We start from the raw sequence: 26,987 nt of genomic DNA, 5'->3' as shown, positions 1-26,987 counted from the left end.
AGACACGTAGTGTGTGTGAGCTGTGCTTGTGTGAATGTGTGTGGGTTTTGTACTCCACAAGAAGGCCTTTTGGCCAAAAAATGTGTAGCAGTCTCTTCATTGTGAGTAGCAATCTGTCCTCTTTATAAAATTGTTGTTGTTCCATCCTGCAGTTTCCGTTGTTTGTTCATACTAAAATAGACATGTTTTCAAGAGATCCTCAATGTACTGGTGCATGGCACATATTCTGCAATATAGAAACCGCAAAATATGGATTTCAACTGCTTATGACTTATTCCAGTGTGGCATCTCCTAAGTTGTGGCATAAAATTGGTGTTGCATCTCATTGGCTGCATTTTTCTTCACAAGACAAAAATCGGACGTGTCAGATACTTCCTTTCATGCTTCGCATTGTAGAGGAATGTGAAATTCCAGTATAAGACGTCAAGAAGGTTGTGCAGCTCCTCATTCATAACGCCTTCATGTCCTGTGAGAGGACACCTTTAGGACTTTCATGTTGATTGCCTTGGAATGGGTGTAAACAGCAGAGGTTTTGTACCCTTTGGATAGCCGAGCTTCTCAACAGGAGTTCTCAATGCCACAGTTAACTAAGGGCCTCTGCAGTTTATTTTGATATATGCAGTGAAACTAGGTGTACCACAACTGACTAGCAGCTTCACGTGTTAGTACAGTACAGTGCTACTCTTAGTGAGCTCAGTTTAAATCGTCATGACCATTTTTACCTGACAGTGAAAAAATATACATTTCGGCTTTTGTTGTGTTAGTTTGGTATCGCACAGTACTATTTCACTTGCATCCTGTTCCATGCATAACCGTGTTCTGTTGTAGGATTACCGTTTTCCTGATGACTCTGGCTTGTATGTAATTCTGGCCGTTGTGTAGAATTCTATGGGCCAGCTATGCTGTGCCCCTCCCATGCGGACTTCTGTGAAACGTCTTCTCTGCTGCAGGAAATTGCTATGGGTTTCCAACTAACTACTTGCACCAAATTAACAAATGGCAACTGAACACTTATTTTCACTGTCAGTCATCCCTTTCCAGTTGTTTATTTCATAACTGCATCTACAATTCAGTCCATTAACATGATGCCAATACATGCTTTCTCTATGAGAACTCAAACAAGAGTGCACCTTATCTAACAGTAACACAAAAGCTTTTACATTACATTAAAAACCATCATTTTTTTCTCATATGAGATTCTATAATGATGTCATGATCCCATATATTCTGTGTGCGTCTTCTGGGTCCATGGACTGTATGCTTACCCCCAGCAAATAGCCAGCATTCTTCTGGCTGCCACGCACTTCGGCTACATCTTTCGTCGTATCACCCTCTCATAGGAAAGTACGCACAGTAGGTCTGATTTATATCTGACCCCCCCCCCCCCTTTCATTACTTAAACATTGCAAACCTTTTTAGCAGATGCCACACGACTTGACACACAATGTCTTGTTACACTACAACCTCCACACCGCAACTGAACTAATATTCAGTCTCCAGTGATCTTGATGTTAGTAAGATGTTGTAGATATTAAATCTAGCCTTAATTTCTTCTTCTTCTTCTTCTTCTTCTTCTTCTTCTTCTTCCCCCCCCCCCCCTCCTCCTCCTCCTCCTCTGTCTCTCTCTCTCTCTCTCTCTCTCTCTCTCTCTCTCTCTCTCTCTCTCTCTCTCTCTCTCTCCTATATTATTATGTAGACTTGGTTATAAAGAAAAAATGGAGAGAAAACAAACAAGAACACAGATCACCTCTTTATCACTGCTAGCAAGTGACTATGGCCGGTTAATTGTATGAAAATCTTGGTGGTGCTCACCTTTAAATATCATGTATTGTTGATGCCTTTTCTAAACTTTAAAACGGAGAAAAAAGAACCAGAATTAAAAAGCCAGCTTCAGACTCCAGAGGGAGATGGTTAACTTGGTGTGAGCAATAGTACCATTGAATGATTAGAGAAAATAAGGGCTGAGAGGAAAGTAAAAAAAATTCTGAGCTGCTTCCCCAACCCCTGACTCGTACAGCTCCTTTGTGTCCCTCCAGCATCACTGCAGTTAACTCTTTGTCTCTGTTTCAAACTTTTCCATTTCAAGTGATAAAATTTTGCATAACTAGTAGTCTCAGTCATATCTTCTAAGAGGATGTGTGTTTCCTTTGTTCAGAAATATGTAGTTAGCTTTAGAATGATCAGAGTAAGTGCAGTTAATAGCGAAACAAAAGTTGTAAGATGTAGAAGAGTAAAACCTTAGGCTGCTCTAAGAGACACTGTTAACCTTTTGGAAATCCTTGGATCTCCAGATTTCAAATTGCATTTTCATTTATGGACCAATGCATCATCCAACAACAGTTTACTAGTTGAGTCAAGAATACTTAACGATCTGTTACTGCAATGTGCAGAGAAAGCTTTCAGCAGACTATTTAGTGCTTGTGAATTAGACACTTGAGACAATAAAGATGATCGCAATGAACTGTAACAAAATTGTGCTCAATTGCGGCATTGATTTCAGCGTTTGAGGTTTAAAGACTTCTTTATATATTTCTTGTCTGTTCTCTAATTTGAATATTTGACTAGCACTTGAAAAAAATTGAGGCTTTTGTTTTACTTTTATTCCCAACCATCAACAAAGTTCATTGTGGTTGGTCCTTTCAGGTTGTGGGCTCAACTTTCACAAGCGATGTGTGGTGAAGATTCCAAACAACTGTTCAGGGGCAGCACTTGTCTCTGGAGATCGCAGACGATCCTCAACCCTTGCTGTTCCACGTTCATCCTCCCAGGGGTCAAATTCCTCACTTGCCTCAGATGACACTTCTCTGGTACGCTTGTGAGCTGTAACTGTTGAAGACATAAAAGCTAAACTAAGTAAAATTAAATTATTAATTATGATTTTAACAAGGGTCTTTAATAATACAGACGGTGGTGATGACAGTTTTATTAATAATGATAATAAAAGTAATCTGATAAGTTTAAAGTTTTTACAATTTATAAACTATGTCAAATTTCAATGCTTTCTCTATTATTTGTAAATATTTGGCCATTTCTGATATTTAGTACATGAATGGGTTAGAAAACAGTATAAGAATTTCTGTTATCACAATCATTTTCTTTCAGAAACTTTATCCCCTTTAAGTTCCTCTCCTTCATTTCCACAAGCCTGTTACGTTGCTGCTGTTCAAAATTTTATATTTATTTTTATGTGTTGTGTGCTCGTACTGGCAGTCTAATGTGTATGTGTTCTGTACTTAAACAATCCGTTTTTGTCTGCTTTGTTTGAATAAATATTGCAAGTGGTGTATGTGTATGTGAAGCATGTAATTGTACTTTTGCATGGGTACATAAACAGTTATTTCATTGCATTTAAAAAGAGCTGACACATAATTGGAGTTGTTTAATATAAAAGACTATAAATACACTATGAGCATTTGTCGTATGCTTTCTTTTGTAATCTTTAAATTGACTGTACTGGTTGCACTGTTCCTAATATTACATGCTGAAGTATACATGTTGATAAAATTTTTTGTTATTTATATTATCCTTAGTTTCCCCCTCACTAGTGCTAGTATCTATTGCCTTTACTTAAGATTAGTATTGACTGTAGGGATAAAATATTCTTTGATGTGTCATGATAATAGTGAAAAATATTTCTGCCCTTATGCTTATCTTCAATATCATGACTATAGGTTAAAGCTGTAGGTAATCATTGTATGAGAGACCCCAGGGTTATTTCCAGTCGCCTAACTGAAAAGGTTTTCTTTCTTCAGAACACTGACACTTTTTTTCCCAAGAAGTGTGAGTATTGTGTCGTAAGTGTACCTGCTGAGTTTAGGTATCTTTAAGAAGTGTATTTAAAAAATTTAAAGTTGTGGTTATGTTGTCGATGACTGATGAAGAGAGAACAGAAAAAGGGTGAAACCAGTTGCGGGTAAATTGCCATCTACTCTTGGATAGCAGCAAAGGGGTGGCCAATTTGTGAGACCATATGCAAAAATTTGAGATTCAACTTAAATTGACCAATTGATCAGGAACTTTATACAACCATCAATCTTCTCCTTCTGGTCTCATAAGGGGAGGATAAATGAGTTATGTAATGCTGTGATTGTGTTGATTTGCTTTCTCATAGAATTATCTAACACTGTATTATTTCCTATTACAAATTACATTTTGCTGTAGTTATTTACGTTGTATTAAGGTGCCTTATATATGTATGTCTAAGCGGTGTAATCGTCATAGTTTGATAACTTATATATTTGCAAATAATGAATTCCTCTTTTATTATAATATGCTAGCAGTTGGAAATGTAAAGAGAAAAATCACAAGAAGAGCTGGTTTGCAATACTAGTTTTAAAAATCTGAAACTGCACTGTGAAATAAACTCTTGGAATGAATGGTACATTACACAAACACTGAGCATATCATGTTTGACATTTGTAATGATTATATTTATCATTACTGTCTAAAGGCAATACATTCTCATTTGAACAGGTCCTCTGTGGCTGGGGGGCTGGGCTTGTAAGTTTCTACTAAAGCAAGTAGATGATTAAAGGAAATTAAATATCAGTCTTCCTTCTTTTATCTTTATTCCATTTTTAAACGTACATAATATGGACCCAGCATTGTTTGATCTAAGTTGTCATTGTTATATGTTGACTGTATGTATATGCATTGAAAGTACTACAATCTGCTGTGGCTGGTGCTGTGATGTATGGTAGCAAGAGAGGCACTGATTTGTCTAAGGCAACATCACTGTATGCATCATCTGAGCCGTGCCTATTGTCTTGTTTGATGCACTGACTTGATAAGTAAATTGCAGTAGCTGTAAACTTTGAACTAATGGTTGCCTTCAGATGTGGCATAGATCTCATTAGACCAGAATTGTAGTTTTCAAAAAGGAACTATGCAAATTAGTTTCATTCCATAGTTGTACTGAGTTTTTCCTCCTTACACGGCGTGACCCTAGTTATCATGTAGACATCAGTTGATGGTTCCCAATTCCGAAAGGTGCAGTGAGGCAACTTCAACTTTTCAGTGTAGTTATCAAACTTCAGAAACATTTAAGTATTCTAGTAGCATAGTATTTCCATTAAAAATAGCAAGACAGGTGGAACTTCAATTTTTTGAGCACTCTAAAGAAATCTAAAAACAGTGATATGGAGATGTGGGCTTTTAAGTGAAATCAAACTGTGGAAAATCCAATATGGAATAATGACAGTATTGACAAAATTGCTTACAGTCTGGCCTCAGTAGCTGGTGTAATTCAGAAGGCCTTTTGGTGAAAAGCTTATTTGTTTAGCAGTCTTTTTTGTGGTGCCCCTCTGCGACTTTACATCACCACATGGTGCATACGGACCTTAAGTGATTTTGTTATTGTCAAAAAATCTTGAACCTACAAGTATCAGGGTGCTGGAGGCAGATGCTGACATGGAGTGAATTGATTCACAACTATAATACCGTAACTCCATTTTCATAACGACCAATATCTTTGTTCCAGAAAGCTTAATTTTGTTGCTCTCAGAAAGCATGATAACCTGTTTGTAAATGTACATTTAACTGTTAGGGTTTAAGGGATATGAATATAATGAACTGAGGGTAGTTAGGTGCAATACTACTAGGAGGCAGCAGGCAATAAGACTAGAATAAGCGAAAATGGGAATGAAAACTAAAATAGCCATTGACAAGAAAAGAGAGCAAAAAATACCAAAACATGTCGTTAAGAAGGAATAACAAAGCTAATAACATCCATGTATTTGCTAAGTATTAGACAAATGAGGGCCTCACTTCATCTAACTGTTAGCAGTTGGAAGTTATTTTCTGTCGTTCTGGCAAACATTATTTATAATTAATGTTGTGTATAAAGAAGAATGTATCTGTATTATGATTCATGCTTAACATTATTGATTTCACAACTGACATATTTGCTACAAATTGTTGCTCTTATGAAAGTGCTGGAGCAAGAGTTAGTTCCATGATTAATAGAGTAAGTATGTCAACAGCATCATTGGGTTGTACACCCATTACATATTTTACCATTAGATTTTAAAATACTAGTTGTGCAATAGTTTCTTTCTATCATAGTGTAACATTTTTCAATCTGCCCATTGAGCAAGCAGCAAAGGAAACCAAACAAAAATTTGGAGCATGAATTAAAGTCCAGGGAGAAGAAATAAAAATTTTCAGGTTTGTCAGTGACATTGTAATTCTATCAGAGAGCAAAGAAGTTGGGAGAGCAGTTGAACGAAATGGACAGTGTCTTGTAAGTAGGAAATGATTTGTTTCCAGGCGTGAGTTCCTATTCAGAATATTACGTACTCACTCTCCTCTAAAAGCCCTAGATGTTTGTAATGGGAACTTACGAACACTGTGTAGGTTGAAGTGTCAGGAAGTCTTTTCTGAAGGTATTTATCTGGGGTGTAGCCATGTGTGGAAGTGAAATATGAACAGTAAACAGTCCACACAAGAAGAGAATGGAAGCTTTTGAAATGTGATGCTACAGAAGAACGCTGAAGAATAGACCACGTAACTGGTGATGGGATACTGAATAGAATTGGAGAAAAAGAAATTCGTGTCACAGCCTGGCTAGAAGAAGGGATTGGTTGATAAGACATTGTGAAACATAAAGGGATCACCAATTTAGCATTCGTGTCACAGCCTGGCTAGAAGAAGGGATTGGTTGATAAGACATTGTGAAACATAAAGGGATCACCAATTTAGCATTGTAGGGAAGGATGGGGGGAGGGGGGATAAAAACTGCAGAGGGAGACCAAGAAATAAAACAGTAAGCAGATTTAGAAGGATGCAAGTTGCAGTAGTTATTCAGTGATGATGAGGCTTGCACAAGATAGAACAGTGTGGAGAACTGCATCAGACCAGTCTGAAGACCAAACCAACAGTCCCTTGCTTTCTTGTAAAGTGATCACAATGTTAAAGTTTTGATTTCTCTGCAGTTTGGTACAAGTGATTCTTTTCCTTTGCAGACACCACTATTGGCAAATAATTGTTAAAAAAAAAAGTAAATATGTATCTTGCACATTCATGACTCTGATATGAGAGAGTAAATATTATACTCTGCAAAAGTTGTAACTTCTTTATCAAAACTATGAAATATTATTGCACAACACCAGAAAAGTTGTACAGTACCCATAAAAATTGCGCCACACCTTCAATGTATGACAATACATTAGCTGTATTTTACCCCTGTAATAACAATATAAAACACTTTAACACAAGGGGACCCATGTGATTGCTCATTTGGAGGGGGGGGGGGGGGGTGCTAGACCTGAAGATAAGGTTATTTTTAATATTTTGGAAGACAAATGGTGGCTTGTAATTAGCCACTCTAGTCACGACCCAGTTAAAAACCTTTAAATCATTTTCTTGAAGGAAAAAAAGAGGGGAAAAACACCTGACTATGGCTCAGCATCGTGGTTCTGTTAATGAGTATTCAGATGTGTTCATTTTTGTCATCAGCGTGATTGAACTGGTATTCAGTAAATGCTGATACTAAATAAAATTCAAAATGAGTGCTAGCCAAATTCTTGAAAGAATGTTTGCAGTATAGTTAATCTGTGCCTATACTAATAATAAAACTGTAAAAGCATCTTTGTCTGTCAAAACAGGTTAATCTCCAAAACTACTGGACAAATTTTCATTGAGTTTTCACATGTAACAAGCATTGATTGGAGCAACTTACCAATATCAGATCACAGAAGAAAAGAGACATTTCAATTTATAATTTTCTTCATACTAATATTATAAATGTGAAAATAATTTTGTATGTTACATTTTCACAACTAAAATTCTGAAACAATTCCAATGAAATTAGATATGGAGATGGCTTGAACCCTGAGGAAGGACAAGGCTACCTTAGAAAGTAGCAAAGAAAATCTACTGCTGAGAGGGTGAAGCAGGGAATGGAATCTCTTTTTTTATATCAGTGAACATAAGCCATGTTAAAACATAATTAAATTTGTTGCATAATATACACACTGTGTAACATATAGCTATTTCAATAGCATGATGCGTAGATGTGCACTCGTGCCCATGCCCCTCTGCATCCACTGATTGGCGATGACACTGCACATACTTCTGCATCATATTTTGTGACAAGTTGGGAGGGCAGGGCGCACATCACAAACTATGCTTACCTGAACAGGTGGACATGTTAGTGCAGCTGATGTTATTGCACATACGGGAGCTTGCTTACTCAAGATCCGTCATCATAACAAAACTACTGATGTGCGAGTGCAGCCATGGGTAACAGCTAGTGTTAAATATATTCATTCACTTCATTTATTTGGAGTACTTCTTATCATGATGCCTCTTTTTTTTTTTTCCTACATACCTTGCTCACTGTGAGACTTCTGATGCTACTAGTCTGGAGTAGCTGTGGCACTATTGTGGGTAGAAATAATTTTATCTTTCTTATTTAATTTTTGTTATTGTTAATTTCGTGTCAGTTCTCCCTTGTTTTAATCTAAATGCTTGTTATTAGAGCAAATTTATGTTTCTTTTGTGTGCCCTTAACTGTTTTCACTGTGCGAGATTATTCGTCACTCTTCCAAATTATTAACTGTCACTTCCTACATTACTTAACTCTTCATGGATAGTTTTGAACTCTTTGTTCTTCTGACACTGAAATGAAGCGTCAAAGTCACTATTTTCATTATCATAGGTTTGTAATGCATAACGTTTAAATAATTACTGTACAATTAATAGGGTTTCAGAATTTTCATAGCTTGTCAGTGGCTTGTACTGAAGACAGCACCATACATTGAATAATTGTAGGATTCCTGTAATAGGTTAGGGAGACACTAGATGCCAAAGTGGTGTCTAATTGAAAGATTTGAACTAGGCAGTTAAGGCACACAAAATTATTGTTGTTTTTGGCATTGTTATTTACTTAACCACACATTATATTATGAAATTTGAAATTTTAGATGTTCTGAATGAACAAATCTAACACACCTGTGTTCGTCTTGGGTAAAAACTACAGTTCCTCTTCTTCTTTTGTTGTTTCTTATTTTTTCTAGTGTTTCCTCTTTTTCTCTCCATGTTGTTGTTTCCTTTCTTCCAGCCCAATTGTTCTTGAGTCTTTTATTTTTCTGCCTTGAAAGTCTTCTGATTTTAGCATTCTATTCTTAAACTAGTTTCTTTCTGTTATTTACAAAAGTTTGATAATATTTATTTCTTACTATCTGAGAAATCTGGTGTTGCCCAGGTGTTTATTTACAATGATGCTAGAGACTTTGTATGTGCGGTATTTATTTTTGGGTTATAAAGCTTCTTTATACACAACACTTGAAGTAGTGTATTTGGAGACATGAATGAAGAGCTTGTTTACTTCACTAATGGGGAGGGGGGAGAGCCGCATAGAGCTGGCCATGCAAGAAGCAACCGACACTAAGGTCCACATCTGCAACACAAAGTGTCTGGACTTGTGCTTTGTATTAATGGCATAACATAAGTTCACCGGGAACTGCACACATCGAAAGCAAAATGGTAAATTGTTAGGAATATACCGGATTTGCGCTATAAAAAGTTGCTCAATTGTGCCACTTCCTGTCAAAATTTCTGCTTTGGTGGTGTTCTGTTAGAGGTGAAGTAACTTTAAGCTTCAGTGAGTGAAAGATTGTGAGGAGCAAGATAACAACACTCTCAGTTGGAGTTGTTGCGTCTCACATGTTATGTTCTCGAGCTGCAGCAAGTCTCGCCTCGTGATCTTCAGTGGAATCTCAACACCGCATAGTCCTCAGTTTTTTTTAGCTGTTCTGTTATATTCAGAAAGACATGACTGTTTACTAGGCATTTTTATTTGTAAACAAAATGAAATCGAAATGTAATGAGTTGGCACCTAAATCACAAATCAAATATAAGAAATTATTTTTCCTTAACAAAGCATATAAATGAAACCTATAGAAAAAAGCAAAACAACATCATTAAGTTCTTAATACACAAAATGAAATCGGTAAATTGTGTAACCTAGCTAACTAAATTCAAATTAGTTTGTATTCATAAAGACAAAATTATGGTGCTTAACTCTGTCACTGATTTAAAGTTCTGAAAATCCATCTGTCCCCAAGCTAAAAAACTAACAGCACCATCTGTTCGTTCTTTGGTGTACTATGAAACTAACACCACCATTTATTGTTTCTTTGGTGTTCTCGGCCTTGATGATTAAACATCCAAACTACTAATTTGGGGAAACCACTTTAGACAAAACTTTCAGTTAAGATATTCCTTCCTCCCTCCCCCTTCCAGATATGATTTTTATGAAATAAAGCCTATAAGGTTGTCCAAACTATGTGCAAGTTACTCGTGAAAATCCTGTGAGAGAGATTAGCATATTTAGACAGACAGACAGACTGACAGCGTTGTTTTACAGTTTCATTGTTAATATAGATTTCTGTAATCCATGCTACTGTTGACTTTTCTCCAGAAATATAAGAATATTTGTGTTGTTAGCCTGATATCATTCACTGAGTAGAGATGTCTGCAGAAGATTAACCATCACTTTGCCATTACTTACGATATTTACTTTATATTGTAAACAATGTCGAAGTATGGATCAAATAACAACAAAGCGGATAGGACAGGTTGCTACTCGTCACATGCAGGAGATGCTAAGTTTCAGACAGGCACAACGAAAGAGTGCTAAAATATTTTAGCTTTCTTATGAAGTGTGAATGTGTCTGTCTCTGTTTCGCAAGGAGAACTTTGTTTGCAAGCTTAAATATTTTTGTGGTCATTTTCATTGTGCCTGTGCCTGCATCTTCTACATGGTGAGTAGCATTCTTATCATTTCTTTATAAATTGGTAGAACTCCTCATTACTTCTCATATGTCAACCTTCTGTTGTCTGTATTGCACTTATTATTTTTCTAATAATCTGTCTTTTGAGTATATCTCTTCTGTTGACTTATAGTCGATTGTGAAGATTCGTAAGTACATAAATATTCCTGTCTTTACCACTAGTGTGGTGTTTTAGATTTGAATTTTTAGTGATGCATTTCTTGTTGTAGGTACCTACAGTTAAATCCTATGCTCTTTCCACTTTAGTAATTCTGATATTTATTGCAAATATTTCTAGTCAGTTCTGCTGCGTGGTTTCTCCAAGATATTTAAATTTACGAACTTACTAATCTGTGTTTCTGGATGTTTTGTTGCTTTTTAATGTATTGTAATTTTTTCAGTTGCATTTATAGGACCAGTTCTGTTGGCTCTTATTTCCAGAAGACATATTTGAACAACTGCTCTCCTAATTGCATAGCTTTACTTTATCCCCACTACTTTATTTTAGATAACACATTTGTTAGCATTTCACAAATCGTTTGCTAATTTGGCCTTAATATCACATTCTCCAATTTTTTTACTGCTAAATCAAGTAAATTCTTGAAATCGGTAAATGATTTTTAATTACAGGTTTTTTGCTTAGCATTCTATGGAGAATTACTGATTTTTAAGTAAAAAATCTGTTGTGTGCAAGATCCCCCCTTCTGGAAACTACCCTAATATTCTCTCGGCTGCTTGTGTAAAGTTTCTTCAGATTTGACCAGGAGGATTTTTGACTCTGCTTTCCATGCCAGTGTTATGAGTGAGACTCCTCAGTAATTGTGAACATTTGGTTTATCTGATTCAAATCAGTTACATTCTAATTTAATTGTTGGAACTGGACAATTTAAGAGACTATCAACAATGTTTGCCAATATTTAACAGTTATCATTGTTGTTAAGTTCTGTTTGAACATTTTCACCTTTGAAACAAATGCTTGACACTTGATACCCTTATAGGTATAACTCATAATTAAGCCTATAGATCAGAACACTATCGCATTCTGAATAATAACTATTTTTACTAGCTGACATGTGTGAATAATTCACATTCTGTCCTGATCAGTTTCCGATAGGGAAAATAGTAACAGATAAATAAGTAAATGCAAATAATTATTTATAAAAGTTGTTATATTTTGAATAGTACTAACAAATATTATTCTCACTGGGGGAAGATATCAATATATACAATATGATTAAAACATATAAAAGGCAGAATGGTCATAGCGGAGGCAACGAGGCAACTTTTATCGGACACTGTTATAATTTTTTTTGCACAGTACACAACACTTGTTCAAAGAATGTAAACAACTTCACCCGTTGTTGTGCATAACAGTAAAATTAGATTGTCAGTAGATGGCACAATCTGCATTCTTTCCAGTGATGTGTATGACCAAACTCGCATGATAGACTATGCTTGGATAAAGAATTTGGATAACTACAACAATTTTTGTGCATGTTAGCCCAGATTGTCAATGGATGGCACATCCTACATTGTTTTTATAAAAATGTTTTCAAAATAAAGTATTTTCACGAAAACAATAACTTTAAACTATTTGTGTATTTTTTGTCATTAGTGGTGAAATAAATCTTGAAAATGATGTCTGTCATTAATTTTGATTGAATTAAATAATACGGGAGATATGGTGTACAGGCAAAGAGAGAGAGAGAGAGAGAGAGAGAGAGAGAAACCAATAAACTTTTGTGTCGAGAACATTAAAACATAGAATAAATAAGTTTTGGCCAAAGAATAATTAACATTTCATTTGCTGTCCTTAACTGGCATCTCCCACACAGCCTCCCTGTGGTAGAGCGGAGTTCTCAGAATGTGCGGGAACTTATGTCGTACTTGTTGACCTGCTCTTATATGTCACTGGACCCTCTGTCTTCATTTGCAGTCCTGGTTGAATTGTTGAGGGTGGCTCGGCTGCCCATTGTTTCACTGTTGCATGAGCATGACCATAGAGAGCACATATGCGGCTTAACCCGTTCCCGTGATACTGTCAGAGGCCGGTTGTTGTACTCATTTTGAACTGTGTGTTCGCTATGGCTTTACTACCTGGAAAGGTCCCAAGAATGAAAGTTACAGTGCTGTCCATACAGCATCAGTTAGTTACATCATATGTAAATTTGTCGCAATGTCCCTGTGTATAAACACCTTTCAAACTCCATGACATGATGCCAGGCCCGGGCATAACTTGGCTATTTGAATTTTCGTTTCCTGTAACATGTACAGCAGCTCTGGTCTCATAGACTTTTATTTTGTGAAAGGAACTCGTGATGTTACAACCAATTTTTCTCCGAAAAACCATTTTGGTGATTAATGCCCCAATGTCTGGTTTAACTGCTGTACACAGTCCTAACAACAAAACTAGTGGTAGTGCTTCTGCACAAGAATTATCATGGCGTACAGGTACGACTTTGAGTTCTATGCCATCTCTCCACCATTCAATCACATCAGGTGTTTAACTCGTAATTAAGCCCATAGACCAAAACAGTGTTGAATGTTGAATAGTAACTATTTTTATTACTCTTGTTCACAAGCGAAAACTGATTTGACTATTGATAAACTGCTTTGTCAAGAACATTAAAACAATGAATAAAAGAGTACAAACAACTCAGCCATTTGGACAAAGGATAATTAACATTTCATTTGCTGTAATTCACTGGCACCTCCCACCCTCTTAAGTATATGTTGAAAAGTTTAATAAAAATTCCTTGTATTCTTTTTGGTGAAATTTTCTTTTATTTCTATAACCTGAGATTTTTCAAGAGTTCTTCTGATTTTCAAGATTATGTTTTATGTTTCTTTTCTTTTTTGCAAGAATTTTTGTAGGTCGTCCTTTTTTTTATACATTTTTCACTGTCTCTATTTTGAGCCCTTTGTTCTAGTAATTCTTCACTGTTTTGTTCTACCATGTTTTGTTTTTAATTTTGGGCATTCCTAATGTTATCTCTTGTGGTTTAATAATTTGCTCTTGGAATTTGTACCAATCATTCTTTTTTAGTTGTTTCAAATTCTTTCCAAGTTTTGGTGTATTTCCATTTGCAATTTTGGCTCTGCTGGTGATGAGTCAGGATTTTCTTTTTCTAACCATATTGAGATAATGATCTGAACTAAATTCCCCATTTAAACTCATAAATTTCTTTATATTTCTTCTGGATATGGCTATGTGGTCTAGCTGAAATTTTCCTGGATATCAAAGCTTTGCCTTTTCTTCATAGTTTGCAAACATTTGTGTACCTCAGTTTTTACTGGCCCAATTTATGTGTATTTGTCAGTCTTTCGCCACATCTGTTTCTTATTCAGTGCCCTGAATATCTGCTAGAGTGCTGTTGATTTTTTCATTTTCAACTTGTGTATTTTAACTGCTGAGACATACTTTAACATTATTTTTAGATATATTGAAAATTTCACATTCTAAAGATTCCACAACTGATTTATTTTCTACAGATTTCTTCTGTTGTCTTCATTTACAAGTACATGGCAAGTTTTGGTGGTTTTATATTATTGTTATTCTGTGAAGTTGCATTTTGAAATTTTGCAAGAAGTTTTCCAAAAAGTCTTGCATACTCGCAGTTATATAAATTGGGGTTTGATCTTTCTCATACATTGTGTCATCATCATTGTCATTGCCCATCCTTGCTATTATCTCTGCCTGAGTTAAATTTTCTTCTAAATAGAACTGGTATACCACAGATCATACAGAGAAGTTTTGTATTTCAGGTCTTTTAGTCAAGAGTCAATTTAGAACTAAGCAGAAGCCAGGAACGTTGTAACAGTTCGCACAGTGAAAGGATGAATCTTGTTTAGATTGTGTCTGAGTTTTACATAGTACAGAAAAGGCCACTATCAACAGAAACAAAAGTAGCAACACCAGTATGTAAATAAGCAGTACACAGTTTGTGTGATATGTATGATGAAAAATACCACATGTTATTGAAATGATACAGACAAATTTTTATTGAAGTGGTAATTATCATTTCACTGTCCATTTTCCAGTGACTGAACTAGAATTGTGATTAGAAAGTAGTATGGTTGCTGATATGATCTCAATTAAACAGCCAAGCACATTCTAGCACTTACTAGTTTCACAAAGTTTGTCTGTAAATATAATGGTATAGGTATTGAATTATTTGAATAATTACAAATTGAAATTTGTTGGTACAGCTGAGAACAAAAATCCAGTCCAATAGCATCGGTAAGACCGTATGCAAATCCTCAGTGAATGAGGCTGCAAATGAAAATCTGAATTGTTGATATTCAGTCCCCGACACTCAATTTATGGAGATAGTATGCAAAACATGCACTACTTAAACAGAATCAGACTAAAATTGCTACATGAAGCAATGAGGTTAGTTTGTTTGTTTATTAATTACCTTATAATTAACTGTAAATCCCTATAAAGAATACTATAACTTCTACATCATACTGGAAAAACTGATGAAAAGCCTTACATTGTGCATCAAAGTATTGTCTGAGACAATCATTCACTGGAAACGACAGCCACAAATTAAGGTTAAAATGCTGAGAACACTTCTTCTAGCAATAGCTTGTTGCCAGCTGCAGGTACATCATGTCCAGAAGCCATTCTGTTCCTCTCTCCTCTCTCAGACTGACTTTATAACTGAAAAAGAATTTTAAAGTGTTATGAACATATACAATAAAGAAATAGAGAAGTGTCAAAATATTTTTCCTGTGGGATAGAAAGCAATGGCGTGCATGTATGATTGCAGGAAAGAATAAATTGAGGATTCTTATCTATTCTGCACAAACATGGCATTAACTGCTCAACTCTGTCTGTCCTATCCTCCACTCTTCATACATATTGTGTGTCCACATTTGTGTGTCCAACACAGTTCCTAAACATCTAATGTAAGCTACATTTCCACATTTATTTAATGCAACTTGTGTCAGTTTGTTCACTTGGATTTACACTATGAGCAGCATTTTCTTTTTCATGAACACATGAAGGCCACAAAATTTTTTTCCACCGTGAAAAAACAAAGTTAGATAATTGATTTTTTTGATTCTTTGCAGGCACACATTTGCAGTCCTGGCAACAGTGATATCCCCACACCACAATACTGTAGCAAGGCACTAGAGACCCCCCCACACACACACACCCAAAAAAAAGAAGGGGGTGTAACATTATGGTTTTGCTCCTCTAATGACACACTGCGTAATATAGTGTGGGGACTTCAGTGTGTACAAGGACTTCAGATGTTTATTTGCAAACAAATAACTTTGTTTTTGAATGTTTATTAAAACTTTCACAATCCCTTGTAATGTCTTCTTTAAACTTGCCAATATAGCAGCATCATGTGGCTATCATATGTCATTTGGAAAATGGTTATTTGTACATTAATAGGATGACATGAAAGCTTGGGTGGGATGCAAAGAGTGAAGTAAGTAAAGGCAGTCCCTGTGTTGCAGACTAATCCCATGAATTGTAGTAAGATTGTGCAGATAGAGGAAAGAAAACATACATGACTTGTGCATACACTACTGAAAAAATTGGAAATTCAGTTCTACTATCAGCAGAATCCCTGAATCTTGTACAAAGGCTGACATTTCATGGCATACAAATACAATTTTAGTTCTGGAGTGGTGAAAAGTGAGGGGCTGGGGGGGGGGGGTGGGGGGAGGGGATGGGGGCACAGACTAAACTTACAGTGCATTTTTTCACCAATCTGGCTTATAGGCAAGGCTATATTCTGAGAACAGAACACACAGAAGAATCACTGCACTATTTTGTTTCTAAAGCCAAGATAGTGACATGGCAGTATGTAGCAGGGTGATCTTGAGTCATAATCATTAACTAGGTGTTAGGTTCCCCTAATTTATTCACATACTGCTTACTACAAATGTTGCACCCAATATCATTTGTTTCCAGATTGTCTCAAAAGTTTCCTTGATTATTTTTGTCGTGACTGTCAGCCATATATTTCATTATCTGATTCCTTGTTCTTCTCATGCTAAAGCTGCATTCTTGTTGCAGATGAAGTTTTTTTTTTATCTGGCCCTCCTGAATGTATATTCTTTCTCACTTTGCTACACCTGACTACAATATTAATTTTTTTCCCTTGAAGGAAAATTTTTCAGACAGCATTGCTTTGGCCAGTGATACCTGCCTGGCCCATTCCGTAAGCGAACATGCTCGTTCTCCTGGACTTTACTGTCATAAATTGAAAACTTTGTGTTGATTTCCTGTCAGTGAAAGGTGGGCATATATAAGTTGTCACTTTTCTTTGGATAGTTGCGCATTTTCTTAATGTAGTTCTATCTCAGAAGTTAAAAGTACTGTTTTTTTCCCCCCTGTTCACTCCAAACTCTACATTTCAGGATGTTATACGAATCTTGACCATCAAGAAAGAGATTTTGTATACATTTTACTTTCACAATAGGGGATAATTGTCTCCTATTATCTTCTGTATGTATGAGAAACTATACAATATCTTCTCATAGTGAGGTTTTGCAAGTGAAAAATGTTTCTTTTCATGTGCTGAAATAAAACAAACTGTGTTTTACAAGAAATAGAAAGTGAAGAGACTGTCTCATTAAATGAAGAGCTGCTGAACTTCTCTCTCTCTCTCTCTCTCTCTCTCTCTCTCTCTCTCCTCTTCCTCCACTCCTATATTTTCTCCAAAATAGTGGTAGTTCAGAAATTATGCAGTTTTTCATGTCACGGATTGGACCATTAGTATCTCAAAAAGAGCACAAAATTTGATGTTGTAGTAGATGATTTTCAGCATTTCTGTTCAGTTTGCTTTGAGCTGGTTCTGTTTTATAAAGATTTTGATGTGTTTTTAAATGACAGCCCCGTAGCAAGTAAGACTAATATTATGTCAAGATGGTAACAGCAAATTTTTGTCTGTATCGGGTAATAAGGAGTGTCTGTATTATCACCTGTATTGCTCAAAGTGCCAGTGTCAGTACATGAAGTTTCTTCATTCAGCCAAATTGAGGAATGTATTGGAAGAAATCTTGACTACTCGGGCCATAAGTAAGGAAGTTACATTTACGCAAGACAAGGCAGAAATTCACAACAAAATGGCAGCAGCAGATGAGCTTTGTGACCATGAGGAAACAATAAGTCAGAGAGAAGGAAAAACCTTGTACAGTAATTACAGTTATAGATCATACAAAGTTATGCAGCAATAGAGAAAAGGTAGTTGTAGAAAAAAACCAAGAGAGAGAAAAAATCGAGAAGCTACACAAATTAAGTATGTGGTGAAAAGGGAAAATAAGTAATAGTAATGTTATTGCAGCAGGCAGTGGCATGAACAATGAGGGACAAGGAATTCCAAAAAGTTACTTTCAAATAAACACATCTGTTGCTAGGATGGCATTATAATCAACGACTGGTTGCAATTAGTTGTTGAATCATCTCTGCAGGGCATGGGAGATAAGGAGAAGGCATAGTGTGAGTCATGCTCAAATATTTATTATAGTCTGTAGCCCTGCTAATGAGTAAAAACGTGAATCTAATTTCAACTCTCGGTAACACTCCTTAGTCTGTGCAAGTTGTTCCACTTAAACATTGACACAGATGAAGGTAGATGTTCAGTTCAGAGAAACTGTTTGAATGATCCCCTGAACAGTCATGACAGTCTTATAGAATCAATTCTTCCTGGTACAGGCAAAGAACTCTGTGAACTTCACTAACTCATTTAGACATTTAGGAAGTGTAAGGAAAGGCTGGAATATCATAACTCCTGAACTTTGTCTTCAAAACAAATGAAACACATGTTCTCTCTGCCATAAACATTCTTGATGATTTTGGTGTTCAGTTGCTTGCAAGGAAACAAAATTATTAATAATATTATAATGTTCAAAACATGTTATCATAATTTGGAAATAAACATTATGTACTATGGATCCTTAGATATTGAGGAAAAATACTGTCATTGGATCGCTGTTGTACTGTGAGTTGCAGAGAGGTTCTAAGCTAAAATGAATGAATTAAACTTTGTAACATGATTGTAATGTGGCTGAGAAACATGAATATGGTGAAATCTTATTATGTAAATATTAAGTTTAAACCACATACTTCGTTAGCATATGAACTGTTTTGTATACATTGTGAAGGCAAGGATGCAAAGCACCAAATATCAGAGTACTTTGTCACAACTGCAGCTGAAGTGCATACTTGGTTTGTTTCAGCACATACTAATTTACTCATACATAATCTATTAACTACACATTGAACAAACCGTTAACTTTATGCTTCACTTCATTTTTGCAGACAGTTCCAGGTAGTCAAGGAACAAACAGATCACCCTCACTTGGAGGACGTATTCGTATTCCACACACATTTGTACTTCACTCCTACACACGTCCTACCGTATGTCAGGTATGCCGGAAATTGCTGAAAGGAATTTTTAAACAAGGGCTACAGTGCCGGGACTGCCACTACAATGTGCACAAAAAGTGCCTTGAGAAGGTGCCTAAAGACTGTACTGGTGAGAGCCCAAAGGATGTTACAGGTCAGTATACACAGTGCGGCATCTGATCATATCTACATGGGAGTGCATATTAGCACAAAATATTTTGCATTATTTTCGTTGGTTCAAATAATATTTGGCTTTACAAATGCATCATCATCTGTGTGCAGCAGATAAGATTAACTTTGGTAATCATATTTTTAATGCATTTATTCATGTGTGTTCAGAATAATCCTGAAACAGCTACTATTCATGTATTGGACTAAAACTAATAATTATTCTTCATTTTTATTGTTAGTTTATTAATATTTTTAATGAAACTATTGGCTGTACACTGTATGTGCTTTCAGTGGTTGGAAATTAACTACTTCAATAACAGAAAATTTGCTGATGGAAAAAAAATCTGCTGTTTTTGCACTTACAGATAAGCAGGTTTTTTACACATCATTAAATACTTTACATGCTTGTAAGCATATTAATACTTATTCCAAGAAAGTAACTATAAATTTCAAGATTGTGAATACTTCTGTACTTTGAAAATGTAGCCTGGTTATGCAGGGAGTAACATATGTGCCTTGGATTCTGGATGGATGTAATAGGGAATAAAAGACATGTGATTCTTGAAGTTTTCCCAGCATACTGAATTTTCAATGAGGTTTTGGGATTTCAACCGGATCATGTTGACTTCTTGCCTCAATATTTCGGCTGGCAATCGTCCAGCCGTCTTCAGGTTAGTGTCCGCCACTGGAGACCGCAAGTTCCTGGTGTTGGCTTTATAGCGGAAATTTGTGGCAAGAAGTCAACATAATCCAGCTGCAATCCCGAAACCTCATCAAACATTCAGTACACTGGAAAAACTTAAAGAATAACATCAGATACCTCTTAGGGGAGATGATGGCTTTACAAATCCAGAGGTCGTACAAGCTACGCAATAAGCGAGCGAAATTGTTAAGTTCTCCTTGTTTTTTACTGAAGTGTTGGGACAATGGCCTTATTTCGAAGTTTGCCAGGGTGAGATATTTTATCCAGACCGCCGGCGCAAAATTCATTACACAAAAGGCGAGCCTAGCACTAGTGAAGGAGAGGATCCGGTTTACCCACCATGAACTGGACATCATATCAAAACAGCTGCTTTATCTGCATATGGAGAATGCATCCAGCCTGCCATTACTTTCCTAGGCATGGTTCGACGGTGTGACTTGTGCAAAAACAGACTGTATCCATAAAGAGTCAGTTTTTGAAGTTAGCCCAGCAGTTAGCAACATTACTGCAAGAAGATACTTTGTGATGCTTCATGGTCAATTTAACAGATAAGGTTTTGGACAATGTAACACTGTCTGTGCTTGGGAAAGACTTGAACTTTGCCCCTGCGCCGAGAACTCTGTCTCTGACTGATTTTATTAGTGCTGTTGAGGAAGCTGTTAGACCTCTTCCTAGTGATGCTGCAGAAGAAATAAGAAGTGAAACATGTCACGTAGTCATGAAAGCTCAGCCTCAGAAGAGCAACATTTCTGCCGTGGAAAGGGCCGCACTATGAAAGGTACGAGAAGATCCTCACACGTGGTCTTACCAGCAGATAAGGGAAACACCACAGTGCTGTTGCCACGTGAGGTTTATGAACAGAAAATTTACAACTTGCTGAGTGAACCAATGTATCTGAAGATTAACAGAAGACCCCACAGTGAAAGTGGAAAGGAAAATCTCAGCATTGCTGAATTCTTCTTCTGTTCTGCAAGAATTGGCCAAAAGACTAAGACCTCACTGTTCTGTGTCATCTTGGTTATATGGCCTTCCGTAGATTCTTAAAAAAGAGGTTCTGTTATGGCTGATCATCAGTAATATCGACACCCCCCACGTGTGTTTTGGTGATACATCTTGCCTCTCTACTGAGACCTTTTGTGGGGAGATACACACATCATGTTCACAACTTGGCTGATTTTATCAATAGACTGAAGTCATTTCAACTCAGTGAAACTGACGTACTAGGGAGCTTCGATGTCATCTCACTTTTCACTAAGGTACCTCTTATGGACTCTGCATCAGCGATAAGTTCGTGGTCGATATAACAGCACTTTTTCATCATGTCCTTTCCTCAACCTACTTTTTATTTAACAACGAATATTTTGAGCAGACTGACAGTGTTGCCATGGGCAGTCCTCTCTTGCCTTTGATATCAAACTTTTTGATGGAAGACTTTGAGGAAAGGGCACTTGATTTGGCAGAACTTAAACCGAGAGTCTTCTGGCGATATGTAGATCACACTTTTGTAGTGTGGCCCCAGCGTGGAGAAAAACCGTCACGTTTCTTGCAACATCCAGTTTACGATGGGAATAGAGATGGATGGTTGCTTGACCTTTACCTGTATGCATCGAGTTGCGATCACCTTTCACAAGGTACTGGCGTCCTTAGAATATTGGTGCACTGAGATCATGTTGTTTCTGACGGAGACAGCCTTACAAAGGAGCTAGAACATCTACAATTGGTGTTCAAAGATAATAGTTACTCTCTATGTCTGATCAGCACAGCACTAAGAAGGAAGAAAGGTGACCCCACACAAAATCAAGAAGATAAGAAGGAGCTGTTGAAGTCCAGAATGTTCCTTCCATACATTAGTGGCCTTTTGTCTAAAGTAGGCAAGATCATAAGAAAACATCAAGTTAAAGTAATCTTCTGGCATTGACGAAGATTAGTGTCCTTCTCGGTTTGGTGAAAGACAATCTGCGTCTGCAGAAGACTAGGGTCTACAGAATTCCTTGCCAGTGTGGCAAAGCTTACATAGGTCAGACGATATGCACAGTAGATGAATGGTGTGTTGAATATGAGTGTCACACTCACCTTTCGCAGCCCAGTAAGTTGACCATAGTTGAGCATTGTATTACTGCAGGACACTCTATGGATTTTTCTGCCACAAAAATCTTGGCCCCAGCAAGAACTTTTTGGGAGTCAGTAATTAAAGACTCTGTGGAAGTACTTCTAGCTCAAAATCTTATAAATAGTGATGACGGTTTTCAAGTGGACAAGGCTTGGGACTCGGTGAGCGCTCTAATGTATTTTAAGAGAAGACAGTTTGTTCATAATAACACGTCTAGCGTCATCTGACATCTGGTTTTTAATGACGTGAGTACGCATTCCGACTGAAGGCGGACATGTACTTCCACCTTTACCCATGTGCTGGCGTCCCACGGATAGAACAGTATTTGCAGAGGGCGTGGATTTCGGTAGCGGACGCTTCTGTGATGGCCGTGAATGCACATGCGTTTCCGTATCAAATTTTGCTATAAAGCCGACGCTGGGAACTCGCAGTCTCCAGTGGCGGACACTCACCTAAAGATGGCTGGACCATTGCCAGCCGAAAAATTGTGGCAAGAAGTCAACATGATCCGGCAACAATCCCAAAACCTCGTTGAACAAAAAAAAGACGTGTTTTCAAAATCTGCATTTCGTCCTTTGAAAGCACAATGTTAATCATTTTAAATTTCACTATTGTTAACAATGGCAATAGGATAATGACATTGTCCAAGGTGCAATTCTCTGTCACATACAACTGAAAACTAATAAATTTGTTCTCACTCCTCCCATGAACCATTGTACACATTAACATACAGATACAGTTAACTGAAAATATACATATATGGTAAAAATTATTCATCTATTATTTCTACCAAAAAAAAAAAAAAAAAAAAAAAAAAAAAGAAAAAAAATTGCAGCTAAGAAAACTAACTGCTTATTCATAAAATATTTTGTTGCCGATTTTAACCATGATGATATGGCCCACTTTGGACTATTTTGACAAATATGCCTGAAAACATCACCTCTAAGTTTGTTTTATTTTTCTAAAAATCTGTCTAATCTTTAATCTCCAGTTCTGATAAAATTAATTTTGTTAAGAATCTTATTTCAAAGCCACATTTTGGATTCATCCTTATTCAGCTCTCAGTTCTCTTTTTTTTGTGTTGTCTTTTTCGTCTTCCTCTTCCTGGAAGTTAAGATCACAACAGCTACCACAATATCCTTTATCATTTGATGTCTTTCATGCGAATTTTCTTCATTACCAAATATACGATAAAGTGTAAGCCATATTGCTTTGAGAAAGTTCATTCTTACGTACTGCCACAGACCTTGCAAATATCATAAGTGGTGTAGGATTAATTTTTGCCTTAAAAATTTTCTTTGGGGTCGTGTTGCCAGCCTCATTGGTGAACAGTGCCTTATGTAATATTTTGTTTCAGTTTTTCAACTATCAGTTGTTTAATGGGTTCAACGCGAACGAAGAATAAAAATCATCTTGACAAAATCTAATTGATCTGTTATCTCTTTTTGTAGCCCTGTTGGATAATAGAGTGCATTATACAAATTTAAAATGGCTCTTTGTATCAGATTGTTTTACTCAAGATAGGATTTGACAATTGCTATATCATCTTGTGAATCCTATCTGTATAGCACATTCTTGTGATCCTGGTATTACTTTTAGATGTCAACAGAACCCTGAGACTGGCTTTAGAGACTCTTGAGTTGTCTGAATGCATGGAGAATCATTGATTAATTTTACTTTGCAGCATTTGTTTCTGAAAGCAGTCTTAAACTGTCCATCATTGGTTTATGCCCAGAAAGTGTTATTGCTATTTTGCCGTGAAGAATTCCAATTAAGATATTATCCAGTTCTCCTTGTTTTGAAGTTCTTGAAAAGGTATTGACAAATTTAGCTGTTGCTACCACTCTGAATCTGATCACCCTATGAATCCCCCTTCCCTCCCCTTCCCTTCCCTCCCCATCCCCCTCCCCCTCCCCCTCCCCTGCCCCTTATCCCCTCCCCTGCCCCTTATCCCCTCCCCTGCCCCTTATCCCCTCCCCCCATCTCACACCCGTTCTTTTATTTTTGTGTCAGCCTGGTCTGTCCAGAAAAGGTTTCAAACCTAGCCCAATCTATACAGAAAAGATTTCAAACCAACCTCAGCTTCCTTCAAAACCGAACTTCAAGTAATTTTTTTCTAATCTTGACATATCTTAATTGAAAATGTACAGGTAACTCCAAATGGTCACTTTTGCCGATCTTGTTCTGCACATTTTGTAGGATTATGCTTCCATCACAAGGTACACTTACTTAGATTAACTCGACACAGATTATCTGGGCATCCTGTAACACTGTCTTTTAGAGCTCAGCAGCCATTGTTCTAAATTGTAACTAGTTTTCTATAAGAGGCTCATTTTGAAGCATAAAAAGATTCATGCTGTAAAATGCACACAAACCAAATATTATGAGAACTTATACATCACCAGGACAAGAGATTCGAAGAACATTGTCACACGGAGATAAAAATGGAATAAATAAATGATTTAGAAGTTGACAACTGAATTTAAAACTGGATCTCCTGTTTACAGTTAGCAGTGGTCTTAACCAATCTCTGATTTTAGTTTTCAGAAGTAATGGGAGCATAAGCTTATACTGATTCTAGACGCATGCTCAGTTTGATCATTTGGTTAAGGGGATAGCTTATGCTGTGAATAAAATCCCAGTCTGGTACAACTTTTCAGATGTGTTAATGTATGAATATCATTATGGTAACAGCAATAGTTAAACTGATTTCTGTATTTCCATGGATAGTTTGCATGTAAATTGATATTACTGGATGCAGCACTTACCCAACATAACATACATTAATTAGCAGTATGTTAAATAACAGAAAGGGAATTTCTCTTGTTTGATACATAGACACAGGTTACAGAACACAATACTAAACAATCGATATAGAACACAGTATTAAATAGCTTTCGACCTATGGCTCTTTTTCTTGCAGCAATTATACACATTGCCACATACACACTCCCGTAGTCGTGATAGTGTGTGTTTGAGTATCTTTGTGGATGTATGTGTGTGTGACTGTGTGTACTTTCTACCAGGAAAAGAGCAAGAGCTTAAAAGGTTCCATCACATGTGTCTATGCCCCTTACATGTCTACTGAAGCAGAGTGATTTCCTTTCGTTTATTTTACGTTCTGCTTCATCCAGGAATTTCCATTATTGTTATGGTGATTTAGGAATTCAGAGAGAATTGATTTTTTTCCCCGTTTAACTCTGAATGGTGACAAACAAATGCTGATTTATCATTTATATGGCATGATACACTAAATTATTCATCAAACGTATGTGGAAAAATGCAGTAAGCCTGGCAAAGTGTGACTCGCGAGACATTTTCCACCAGCGAGTGCTTCTACCTCCAACTCAGCACCTGTGCTGCTGCAGCCACCAGCCTTCTCCCACTCCCTTGCAAGCAACGCATGCCCCCCCCCCCCCCCACTGCCTCCCTCCTGCCCTCGCCAACTCCCCCCCCCCCCTCCCCTCCCCACCCCTGTCTCTCTCTGCCCCTCTCCCCCGCTCCCCCTCCTCCTCTGCCTCCTCATTACCCTCTACCTGACATCACTCCCGCTCATCCTCTGCCAACTCTCATCACCCTCCCCTTTCCTCTCCTCTTCTCTCTTCTTACTCCTCCTTCTCCTCTGTATTCTCTTACTTCTGAATAATGAGTAGTAATAATTGTGTAAGCAAATGATAATCTTGTTGGTTGTAGAATGTCTGAAAAACCAAAGTCTTTTTTGTTTATATCCGTATTTTTATTTATCATTTGAGTTTTCTTTTAATTAATATTTATATGCTGTTATTTGCAGGAAGTGAATGCACTGATAATGGAAATGGAAGTGACTCAGTCAGTAGTCGGTTCAATGAAGATAATGACAGTGACACTGAGTCTAGTTCTCCACCTGAAGCTCGAAAATCTTCATCTACAGAATCACCTGTCAGCAATGGTTGTGAGGTGTGTGCCATTGTCCATACACTTCTTTATGGTGACCCTAATATTGCTCACTATGAAGGAAATTAGTGAGTTAAGCTGAGTATGAGATAGAGTTAAGATACTTGGTACAGAAAAATGTCCATGATTTTTCCATAGAGATGCCAACCTAAATTTTGATGGTTTGAAAGGAATTTGAACTCCACTTCTCCCTGATGCTAATCCAGTGCACTGAACACGGCACCATCTCACTTTGCAAAAAAAAAAAAAAAAAGAAGAAGATGTGTGTGCCTTTGTTTTTATAGTCATCTTTAATCAGTCCTGGAACCCTTATAATTACTTCACAAATGCTGCTTCCCTCTATTACCAATGATTAATTGGAATTCATGTAATTTCTGTAGCATATTCATTCCCTCTTTTATACTTGATTGCTTAGTACAACAAAATCACTCTTGCAGTAGTTAATTAAAACTACTTCCAGAAACTCAAGAAATATTAGCATATGGATAGATTGGCTGCTTTCCTGTAAGTGACAAAACATTGAGGTCAATTTAATTATTTGATTAATGCATATGAAATGTAATTATCATCTAGGATGCAAAGGCAATCCATACTCCATTCTGGAGGCACATTTTGAGTATCATTTCTATGAAGCGAGCTGGCGCAGTGGTTAGCACACTGGACTTGCATTCAGTAGGATGACGGTTCGAACCTGCATCTGGCCATCCAAATTTAGGTTTTCTGTGATTTCCCTAAATCGTTGCAGGCAAATGCTGGGATGGTTCCTGTGAAAGGGTACAGCTGATTTCCTTCCCATCTTTGACAGAATCGGAGTGTGTGCTGCACCTCTAATGACCTCAATGTTGACGTGATATTATATCTAATTTTTCTTCAGTATCACTCTTCTATCTGTTGCAATGAAAAAAGAAGTCATTCAGCACA

General features: G+C 36.9%; 1 protein-coding gene across 1 annotated transcript in view; it reads left to right on the top strand.

The window, feature by feature from the left end:
• LOC126480210 (serine/threonine-protein kinase D1) overlaps nucleotides 1-26,987 on the top strand; it is a 232,288-nt gene that overhangs the window by 61,848 nt on the left and 143,453 nt on the right. The window contains exons 5-9 of the mRNA XM_050103847.1: nucleotides 2,644-2,807; nucleotides 11,628-11,645; nucleotides 17,635-17,638; nucleotides 19,082-19,303; nucleotides 25,924-26,069. Of these exons, the coding sequence (XP_049959804.1) occupies nucleotides 2,644-2,807; nucleotides 11,628-11,645; nucleotides 17,635-17,638; nucleotides 19,082-19,303; nucleotides 25,924-26,069 (554 nt within the window). The remainder of the gene's footprint in view (nucleotides 1-2,643; nucleotides 2,808-11,627; nucleotides 11,646-17,634; nucleotides 17,639-19,081; nucleotides 19,304-25,923; nucleotides 26,070-26,987) is intronic.

The sequence above is a fragment of the Schistocerca serialis genome, chromosome 1 (genome assembly GCF_023864345.2).
Source record: "Schistocerca serialis cubense isolate TAMUIC-IGC-003099 chromosome 1, iqSchSeri2.2, whole genome shotgun sequence".
NCBI lineage: Eukaryota > Metazoa > Arthropoda > Insecta > Orthoptera > Acrididae > Schistocerca > Schistocerca serialis.
The sequence above is the reverse complement of the archived record's forward strand: the minus strand, read 5'-3'. Positions and strand labels throughout refer to the sequence as shown.